Source organism: Melampsora larici-populina (assembly GCF_000204055.1).
Source record: "Melampsora larici-populina 98AG31 unplaced genomic scaffold MELLAscaffold_12, whole genome shotgun sequence".
Taxonomy (NCBI): Eukaryota; Fungi; Basidiomycota; class Pucciniomycetes; order Pucciniales; family Melampsoraceae; genus Melampsora; species Melampsora laricis-populina.
In genome coordinates this window covers 1,200,511-1,211,305 of record NW_006768776.1, presented here as the reverse complement: position 1 = coordinate 1,211,305, position 10,795 = coordinate 1,200,511, and the positions used below count along the sequence as shown (strand labels likewise).

The following is a 10,795-nucleotide window of genomic DNA, read 5'->3' as shown; positions in this document are numbered from 1 at the left end:
CAGCATCTTAGGGAAGCTGGGTCATACAGTGAATATAGTCCCCCACATGGCAGCCTACCTCCGGTCCTTCTACCGATGGTTGAAGAGTTGGGTCAATCCTCAAGCAGAGAGGAAGGTGCCTTCAGACGTAAAGGACGACCTGGAAGAGTGGCTCACCTGCTTGACAACTTTTGACTCACGTCCACTAGTGACGTGCTCGAAGCCCTTGGAAATCGGTTGGGTAAATGACGTGTCGTCGTCTTTCGGGTGAGTGTCACGTACCGTATTGTTTCGTTACGTTGTAGGCCGTGACTAACCGGACATGCTTGTTAGGATCGGAGTACTGGTGGATGCTAACTGGGCGAGTTTTAAATTTATTGAAGGCTGGCAAACTTTTCGGCTACAAAATGGGAAACGCTCGATAGCTTGGGCTGAGACCGTAGCCGTGAGGCTGGGTCTCCTGGTCCTGGACAAGATCTCGTCAGTGAGAGGAAAAACATTTTGGGTAGACACCGATAACACGACGACAGAAGCCGGCCTTCGGAAGAGGAAGTCTAAGGATGCCCTCGTAAATGAGGAGCTGAAACAAATCCAGCATCTACTCACTAATTTAGGTTGCAACGTGAAACAGAGGAGAGTGGTTTCCGGGGATAACAAAGCAGATGGACTATCCCGAGGCATCCTCGGAGATCTCGCTTGGTACAACGAAGTTCTGATTCAGGTGCCAGAAGATCTTCGCTTCATTTTGCATCAAATTACCCTGAAGAACGATGAGGAAATCCCCTTCTAGAAAGTCAGAGACAGTCACCTCGAACGAGCCGACGGAAGGTGATCTGTGGAAACTTACAAAGGCGTACGGAACATTCAAGAAGAACGCTCATGGAGTAGACGTCTCAAGAGATGACAAGGTCCAAACCCATTTCTTGAGAGGCACCTGGGCAGACGGAACATTAAAACACTACAATTCAGCTATCGTGAAGTTACACAGATTCGCATCAGTGAAAAGGTTGAATGCAAATGAACTCTTACCGATATCGGGAGACAGGATGAAGGAGTTTGTCGTATGGGGTTCTAAGAAGGTAGAGGAGAGGGCGAAAGACGATGAATTGGTCAGCTCGAGAACTCTAAAAGCCTACGTAGCCGGGATCAAGGCATGGCACCTCTTCCACAACGCTGTTTACCCGTCACACATCGACGGCGCGGTCGCAGGGCTCTTGAAAGCCTCGCGTGCTATTGAGGCAGAATTCAAGAACAAGGAAAAGAAACGCCCACCGGTGATGGTGTCCGATCTCGTCGTCCTGTGCGAACACCTTCCGAACAAGGGGGAGAAAGGCCTGGCAATCCTAGCTTTGGCACTCGTCGCATTCTGGGGGACAGCGAGGTTAGGCGAGTTGGTTACCAACAAGGACTCGGACAAGGTACCTAGATGGGAAGACGTAGCTTGGGGAAAAGGAGACGTCAACGTCAGAATCACCTTGAGGAACGCAAAAACCGCGGGTCCGGGAGAAGTTCAATTCATACACCTCCAAGAACAAAAGTCGACCCTGAATCCGGTGAAGGCCCTACGGAAGCTGTTCGATTATTGACCCAGGAACCCGTCAGATAGGATCTTCTCAATAGGGTCCGGTAAAAGTCGCGAAATCCTCAAGAAAAATGAAACAGTGACATACCTGAGAGAGATTTGGAACGAGAATAGATCAAAGAAAAATCAACTTCTGTATGGTCATTCGTTCAGAATCGGGGGGGGCCTCGTTAAGATGGAACCTCGGAGCTTCGAGAGAAAACCTCAAATCCTGTGGAAGGTGGTCTTCAGACGCGTACAAGATATACCTTCGAAAGTATTCAGATAGGGAGCTAAGTTCGACGAAGAAGCTACTGAATGATTTGAAGATTTCATACGGAAAATGACAAGCGGTTTGAGAAGACCTCGGGCGGGGGAAAAATTTTAAAAAAACCTCACTCTGATGTGTATATGATTTAGTTGGAAGGTAGCTTCAGCGTCCTTCGAGTTTGTTCAGAAAATAAAGTTCTCCTTTTGTAAGGATCAGCGCGCAGATCATCTGAATTGGCCGCGGATTTGTGGTGACAATATAAAGTTTAATTTCCCATACAGAAAGGATGCGTTTAGGGGAAAGATGAACGGGAGTGTTGAGAGTTGTTGAGACTCACGCAGACGAGAGATTTGGGGGCTTCTCATGGCTCACGGCTCTTCGTTTACGTGAGTCTAGGGGCTGAGAAGCCCACATCTCCGAGAGCTCTGTTCTCGCCTCAGAGAGGTTCGAGGTATGATCTGAGGATCTTATAATACCTCTGCTCCTGTCTGGGGCCCACCCCACACCACTTTACACACAAACAAACAAACATGTAAGTCTGTGTCTAAGGTGGAAGAACTTTTGCTCCTGGTATTGTAGGTTCCTTAAGCACGGGCTCAGTCACCAGTCATAGTCATATTCGACATAGACTTACCACCTAACAACTGTCTATCACACACACGTGAGAAATAGATTACCGGTGTTCCCAAAGCCCGCGACGGTACACAGGAGTCTATTTCTGAGGGCAGGGGTGAGAAGCAGGAAGGGCGCGTGCTCTCATAGGGGCACGCACCGACTCTCCAAGAAGCTGATGGGTTTCAAGTTCGGAAGCGTGAGAAAGGAAAAATTTTTCCTCCTCCCACGCTTCCAAAATTCACAGCTCTCCCTGGGAGACTTCCTGCTCAGCTCTTCTCACCCCTCTTCTTTTCTTCAAAAAGCCCACCCTCCTCCCGGGCTGAGAAGCCCACATCTCCGAGAGCTCTGTTCTCGCCTCAGAGAGGTTCGAGGTATGATCTGAGGATCTTATAATACCTCTGCTCCTGTCTGGGGCCCACCCCACACCACTTTACACACAAACAAACAAACATGTAAGTCTGTGTCTAAGGTGGAAGAACTTTCGCTCCTGGTATTGTAGGTTCCTTAAGCACGGGCTCAGTCACCAGTCATAGTCATATTCGACATAGACTTACCACCTAACAACTGTCTATCACACACACGTGAGAAATAGATACATACATATATGGTTCGGTCAAAATTTCGACCTTTGAGATCTTGCAACTTTTTGATGATGGTCGATCTGTGTAAGTTGTTACCTCAAAGGTCAACCTAGCGAGGTTTCCATGTCTTCATGCGACCTCCAACACGGAGCAATGTCAATTCGCAATGGGTATCTGATGACCGTTTTGAGAACGATCGATCGATATAGCCGATGTGGATTGAGATTGTGGGGTAAAACTCGGTCTATTTATGTCGATCTCGGTCCGAGCCCGGTAGAAGTCGTCTCGGATTTTTATTTGATGCACAGTCCATTCTGCAAAAATAGCACAACTTTTTATTATTTTGCTCAACCTCAACCTTCTCAAAAACACAAACATGGCTACACATATTCGACAAGTATTTGCTAATAAAGCGGCTCAAAACTTACCTGTCTTGGTTACCTTTCTTACAGCAGGTACAGTTTTTTTTCATCTTTTTGTTTGCATTTGACCAGTACAATTCTTTGGGAGGGAAAATCAAATACTAACTTTTTTTTTGTTTCTTACTAGGGTTTCCACATCCGAAATATACTGTTCCATTGTTATTGGCTTTAGAAGCAGGTGGTGCTGATATTTTGGAACTTGGAATTCCTTTTAGTGATCCATTAGCAGATGGAGTAGTAATCCAAGAAAGTAACAATGTGAGAATACTATTTTTCATATGACCCTTACTCTATCGATGTGTGTCGAATTGAATCTAACTTGGTATTCTTTGATAGATCGCACTTAGTCACAATGTGAACTATACTACATGTTTGGGTTATGTTAAGGAAGCAAGAAAACAAGGACTCAAGGCACCTGTCATCCTCATGGGTAACCATCCTACTTCTTTCCAAATTATTTGAATATCATCCTGACCATCTTGGTTACGATGTGATCTAGGTTACTATAATCCTCTTATGTCATACGGTGAACAACTGGCTGTTTCAGAAGCGAAAGAAGCTGGAGCAAATGGATTCATCGTGGTCGATTTACCTCCGGAAGAAGCCATCAAATTCAGGAAGATCTGTACTTCTTCAGGGTTTGCTTATCCTTCTCTTCGGCTCAAATCATTATACCTTACGAGTTAATCTGATATTTCGAATTTTGCATTTCGTAGGCTTAGTTATGTACCTCTCATCGCTCCTTCGACTTCAGATTCTCGTATCACTTTTCTCACTTCGATAGCCGATTCATTCGTCTATGTTGTCTCGAAAGTAAGCATCACAATACATACCATATATATCATCTTATACCTACTTGGATCGTAAATTTCTGAACTCACAATATGATTTACCTCTAGATGGGTACAACAGGAGCATCAAATGCAGTCGAATCTTCACTACCTCAACTCGTTTCTCGAATCAGATCTCTAGCCACCGCTTCAGCTGAAGGACCTGTACCTCTAGCTGTAGGCTTTGGTGTTTCGACTCCAGCCCATTTTGATGAAGTAGGAGCTGTAGCAAATGGAGTGGTGATCGGTTCCAAACTCTTAACGTTTCTGAAAGAACAAGAAGGAGATCAAGTGATCAATGCCGCCACATCATTCTGTGAAGAGATCTGTGGAGGAAAATCAGGTCGAAAACGAATGGAATCCACTTCAACTGTACCCACCACCAATGGAAACCAAACGAGTAATGGAACTACAACCACCCATTCGGATACTCAAAACTCTTCGGATTATCGGTTTGGAGAATTCGGTGGACAATACGTTCCAGAATCATTAGTGGATTGTTTGGTTGAACTTGAAGCATGTCATAAAGCAGCTAAAGCAGATCCAAGTTTTCAAGCCGAATTTCAAAGTTACTATGGTTATATGAATCGACCATCAGGTTTATACTATGCCAAAAGATTAACTGAAAAGATTGGAGGTGCTAAGATCTGGTTTAAACGTGAAGATTTAAATCATACTGGATCACATAAGATTAATAATGCAGTAGGTCAAGCTCTTTTAGCCATGAGACTTGGTAAGAAACGAATTATTGCAGAAACGGGTGCGGGTCAACATGGGGTTGCAACTGCCACTGTTTGTGCTAAATTCGGATTAGAATGTGTGGTTTACATGGGAGCAGAAGATGCTAGACGTCAGGCTTTGAATGTTTTTAGGATGAAGATGTTAGGTGCTAAAGTGGTAGCGGTAACAAGTGGAAGTCAAACACTGAAAGATGCAATCAGTTGAGTCCCTCGGTCCTTTCCCCTTCATACAGTCGACTTCTTTCGTTCTTTTCACTTAGACTATGAATGTTTTACTTAGATGAGGCTATGCGTGATTGGGTCACGAACCTGAGCACGACACATTATCTTGTTGGGTCGGCTATCGGTCCACATCCCTTCCCTACCATCGTTCGTGATTTTCAAAGTGTGATTGGAAATGAGATCAAGGAACAAATGCAGGCTCAGATAGGAGGCCTTCCCGATGCAGTTATTGCATGTGTTGGAGGTGGTAGTAATGCAATTGGGTCAGTCCACAATGTGATTCTCGATTTTCTATTTTGGAGATTGACTGATGTGAACGATTTGCTCTTGTAGAACATTCTATTCATTCTTACCTGACAAATCAGTACGCTTAATCGGTGTTGAAGCAGGAGGTTCAGGTACCTCAGGCCATGAACACTCAGCTACATTAAGTAAAGGAACCAAAGGAGTTTTACATGGAGTTTTGACTTATATCTTACAATCATCAGATGGACAAATCTCAGAAACTCATTCGATTTCAGCCGGACTTGATTATCCAGGTGTCGGACCTGAACATGCTTATTTGAAAGATGCAGGTAGAGCTGAATACCGAGTAGCTACTGATGTGGAAGCTTTGAAAGGCTTTAAAATGTGTGTTGAACAAGAAGGAATCATTCCTGCTTTAGAAACGGCTCATGCGATTTGGAGTACAGCGGATGTGGCACGTGAAGTAGGAAAAGATGCAAATATTGTGATGGTATGTGTTAATCCGATTTTTTGGTTTAGATCAAGATTTGAGAATCATGAATTGATCTAAAATTTTTCTTTTTTTTCTTTTTTCTTAGTGTTTATCTGGAAGAGGAGATAAGGATGTAGAACAAATTGCTCAACAGTTACCTAAGTTTGCAAATGAATTAGATTGGCATATTGTGTAAGATTTGACAATAAGTCAGATCAAACTTATTATGTAGACGAAGAAAACAAGATATGGATTATACAAATAAATATATATCATAGACAAAGAATTATTATATCCCCATTCATATTGTAGACTTATCTTTTATTGATGAGAAATTTATCACATCACTTTTACTGATCTGATTGATGGTGCATAGTATACTTCTTAGCGAGTCATTATCATGAGCGATTCTTTCTATACATATAGATTGTACTAGGGCAACTCGAAGATGTGTGATCTTCATAATCAGTTGCTTTGATTGACATGTCAGATACATTTCAAGGAAATTATGGTTTGTCGTGCGGATGAGATGATAAATGAGGACACGGTGACATGTACCTATGCTCTTTCGTGTCTCTGCGAGAAGGATTTTGTCATGGTAGACAGATTTGTGCGGGCGATGAGGGATGAGGGGATGTAGAAAATTCAAGTTACAACTGAACTTTTGCTTGCATCAAATTTGGTACAAAGATGTACATAGAATCTCTTAAGCAAAACAAACAACTCTGAATTTATATTTACAGTCTTTAAAAAGCTTTACAACATATTATTGAAAAGATAGTCTTTCCATTTGGTGGATTTTAAGTTTTGTGTGATGAGATGAAATTTCCTTTCCGGTGGTGAGGCAATACAGAAGTTAAGCCTAATTCCGGTTCATCGATGGGTATTGACTATCATCAAAACCTCTTCACGATGGGGTGCAAGTGGCACCAGCTGTTTTGGCAGAGCGAAACATTAGGACAAGTTAGAAGGGCAGAACATCAGCCCCATGTGCAAATCAGGGTAGACAAGTTCTCAAAATTTTGAACTGCTGCTAATCTTGTCTATGTGAGAAGGAAGGAAGGAAACATTGAAACATCAATATGTGGTCGACTTACTTGGCAGTTGCAGCTCGCCGTATTTGGCGCCTGTGTTCACCTTTGTTTCTGTGGCGTATGTGTAATCCCACGAGTCGCTTGCTGAAAAGTCAAGACGTGTCAAATAATTAGTCAAGTCACTCAAGCGTACATGTGAGTCTGACGCATAAAATCTTAGGATAGCTTTCAAAGAAGTTGGAGAGGCTCTTTGGATGTGAAATCTAGCTACGAACCACTGTGATAATGTAAGGCGTCCAACTCTTTTCCTTTGTGGTAGGCCTTACTGGCTGGATAGACAAAGCAGAACAAATGAGATGCAGATGTAGAGTTCAGCTTCTCAGCCCGTGGGGATGAAGATGTTGATGATGCAAAATCGAGAAGGAAAACAAATCACATGCGACACAATTCCGTTGGGTCTTGGTATCGATCAAACTGTTGCAGACTTTGATTTGCATGGTCGTCAGCTTGTGTGTGTTTTTAAAACGGGAGGGAGAGAGAATCAAAGTATGATGGTGTACTGACGGAAACCTCCCTGTGGATATCTGGCCCAATCACGACTACAACGGTGCTCAGAGATGACCATGATAGCAATGGATAGAAGTAACAAAACAGTAACAGAGATCTGATTCAACATATTGAAGGGCTCTGTAGGATATTTGAATTGATAATTTTTGTGAATGGATAAAAATTCGAGAAATCAATCGATGAAGTGAGGAAATAAAGAAATCCTCAATGGAATCCTGTTCTTGTGTATACATCTCACAGACATGCTACGTCTTGACCAGAAATGTGACATTCTTGCCCAAGGAATCTCTTCTCTCGTTTTCATCATCATCGTATTGTTGACCCTGACGTTACCAGTTAAACGCTGGCCGACGTCATAGTTACAATTCGAGGGTTACTTTTGCTTATTGATGCCACTACCGCTACAGTTTGGCACCCTTCGCTTCATATTTACCTTGTCGTTGTCTCCGCTGCGCCAAGCGAGTTTGTTGATTCTAAAATCATGATCTTCGACACGTTTTGTCACTTTTGAAAGTTTCATGAGCTCTTTATTCGCAATTGCCAAAAGTAACAGGAACTCATTTACAAACGGACTACTGTGTGCTTACAGTCTGCCACCCGCCGGTTGCTCGGCATAATTGTAGGGTGAGTATTTCTCAAAGTTTCCAGCCCCAATATCAGTAGTTTGTGGTATGCAACCCAGTATTGAGATGCACCAATCTTACAAAGTGCCTCAAGGTTGAAAACCAAGTCAGCTCACTCATGCATCGACGTAGTAATTTTTCAGTTAATGGTGTTCCAAATGACATTCAGATCCAGTTACAAAGCCAGGTGTAATTGAACAAAAACTACATATAGGTGATGAGAGATTTTTTACATTTTAACTTCGAGTACCCACAGAGTTGCCACCAGGAATGATTGATAGAGAACCCTAAACAAACGACATAACCCTAACAAATCGCTCAAACTCTTTCCAAGCGGTTAGAAAATTTACCACAAGAAAACTTGAACTATGAGACAGATCCTTTTAGTGGTGGGTCTTTAATTACCAATGAGATATTGAGGGCAAGACAGGCCTTCTTAACTTGATCTTTCAAACGATTTTCATGATGACGTAAAGACTTGATGAAATGATCAGAAGTAGTAAGCTCCAATTCCTGGAGCTCAGGCCAGGCAGGGCGACTTATGAGTTCGGGAAGATGCAACCAATCTAAAGAACTCAAGTCAAAATAGTTAATTTCTTGCAGAGCGTTACACTTTTCAAAAGCAGAGATGAGTAGTGGGTATCGTCCCTCGGCGTAAAGGGTGAGTTTGGTGAGCGCTGGTAAAGTACACCGAGGTTCGTTTGGGGAAAAATCCGAAGAACGGTGTAGATCACCACCAAATTGCAGAGTAAGAGTGACAAGTTGAGGTGCAATGTGTTGCAAAAGTTTGTGAAACTTGAACCCATAAAAACCAACACATCTCATGAGCGTTAGTTCAGTGATCTTGCTAGGCCAGGTAAACCGAGTCCAAGTTTTAAATTCGAAATCGGTCGCGTAAAGATGAAGGTGAGTGAGATGATCAAGTTGAGAGATCGATTGGCCCAAAGCGAAGCCATCCTGCGCACGTCCATCATCAAGCATCCTTCTTGAGTTGTTATCAACAGGGCAGCCTAAGCAAGAGAATGATGATAACATGGGTAATTGATCCAAGAGAGAGCTTATCAAGGTGATTGGTAAAGGCATTCCGTCTTGCAACAAGATACTCAGTTTTGTCAGCCGGGAACACTTTGGTATGAACCGATTCAACCGACGAGACATTTCATGGATAAAATCCGATTGACTGATATCACCCATCGCGCTGATCGTTGGGCACCTAAGCTTAATCGAGTTGATATTAGGACACAGCTCGAAGATTTTAAGAATCGTACCGGGAGAAAGCCCTAGAAAAGTTCCATAGCAGTGTACATCCCGTTGTTCGATAATTTGCTGCCGATTATTAGCTTTGTAGATGAGCGTGTTCTCATACTCAGGTGGGTATGAGGAATTCGGCGAACCGAAGCTTTCACCCAAGGTGAAGGATATATCACGAACGAGATGACCGTGTTTTGGTAGGATATCATCTGTCCATAGGGAAATTGAAATGGGGAAACGCGTAGGAAACAAGAGCTTCTGAAGATGATTAATGAAAACGCCATGATTCTCAGTCAATATCAGCTCCAATTCAACTCAACCTGCATATTTGATAACTTCCTTGAATAAATTCTACGAGGAAATTGACTTACTTTCCACAAGATGGGTGCAGAGAGCTGATAAAAATACGTGTTGACCGAACCAAAGGACTCCGCACTATCAAGCATCGGATCTCGGTCACGTTGAAGATAGCAAAGATAGTAACTAATCGTCGAAGATGCAGAGTCAATCGAAAGTGTTTCATTCGATGTTCTCATCGGGATCGTTGGTATCTCCTTCGCCAAAGAGCCCAGCGAATTCATTGCCCTGTTGACTGTAAGACGACAGTGTTCACGCTCTGCGTATGAGGCTACGTGTTCAATAATCCTCGTAATCACATTCTGTGGTAAATCCAAAAGGGTTTTCTTCGAGTCGGACTTGTAAGTTCCAGTCTTGATTTCATTTTCGTCGATTATACTGAGCATGATTATAAAAGTGCTGGCTGTTTAACGCGAATGTGAAGTTTGAGCAATCTCCGTCAGGCATCATGAGTTAGTTCTTATAGTGGATGTCACAAAGGCACGAGGGTACAATGGCTTCCATGAGACTGGAACTTGGCGCGGTGCAGGTGGAACTGTGAAAGGAAATTGGGAAGCACTGGAGGTTGAGAGAGTTAAGACTTGCCTTCGAAAAAAATCATTTCTTTCTCGAGAGAGTGGACATAGGGCACCGGAGCCTGGCTTGCCGAGGGGATTTATTGCAGCTCAGAACAAAGTGTACCATTCCGCTCACATCGAGTTTTTCCTGCACAAACTTCTCGAGTTCTTCGCAACTGACCCGCGGACGCGTGGACAAAAGCCCAGAGTCTGAGAGCGATTTCCTTCCCTCTGTCCCGAGCACACCAAGGTAACCGGTGGTATTGATAAAGACGTGACTACTAGCGCAGGATCGGGTCACTCGAGGCGACAAAAGACAACATTGCGCTAAGGATGATGAGAATGGAGAACGTTTAGAATCTCGTGTTCTTCTTTTTTGCGAATTTGCTTCTTTTGTTCTCTCATATCGGGCAGCCAAAGCTTCTGATCCTGGGGTCCTTGAAGAAATTGTAAAGTGTCACGATTGA

At 43.3% G+C, this 10,795-nt stretch overlaps 3 protein-coding genes across 3 annotated transcripts; 1 reads left to right on the top strand and 2 right to left on the bottom strand.

Moving 5' to 3' along the window:
* Positions 1–3,370: 3,370 nt before the first annotated feature.
* On the top strand, positions 3,371–6,300 carry MELLADRAFT_42943 (uncharacterized protein; the record flags this gene model as incomplete). The annotated part of the gene is made up of 9 exons (XM_007408453.1): positions 3,371–3,462; positions 3,557–3,687; positions 3,766–3,859; positions 3,929–4,067; positions 4,146–4,242; positions 4,329–5,199; positions 5,280–5,484; positions 5,555–5,957; positions 6,046–6,300. The coding sequence occupies 9 exons, from the start codon at positions 3,384–3,386 to the stop codon at positions 6,133–6,135; spliced, it is 2,109 nt and encodes a 702-aa protein (XP_007408515.1).
* A 546-nt stretch (positions 6,301–6,846) lies between these two features.
* On the bottom strand, positions 6,847–8,328 carry MELLADRAFT_105200 (uncharacterized protein; the record flags this gene model as incomplete). Its single annotated transcript, XM_007408359.1, has 7 exons — positions 6,847–6,872; positions 7,037–7,117; positions 7,249–7,302; positions 7,538–7,637; positions 7,779–7,883; positions 7,974–8,065; positions 8,280–8,328. The coding sequence occupies 7 exons, from the start codon at positions 8,326–8,328 to the stop codon at positions 6,847–6,849; spliced, it is 507 nt and encodes a 168-aa protein (XP_007408421.1).
* Positions 8,298–10,157, bottom strand: MELLADRAFT_77413 (uncharacterized protein; the record flags this gene model as incomplete). Its single annotated transcript, XM_007408358.1, has 2 exons — positions 8,298–9,672; positions 9,786–10,157. The coding sequence occupies 2 exons, from the start codon at positions 10,155–10,157 to the stop codon at positions 8,530–8,532; spliced, it is 1,515 nt and encodes a 504-aa protein (XP_007408420.1).
* Between the last annotated feature and the right edge of the window lie 638 nt (positions 10,158–10,795).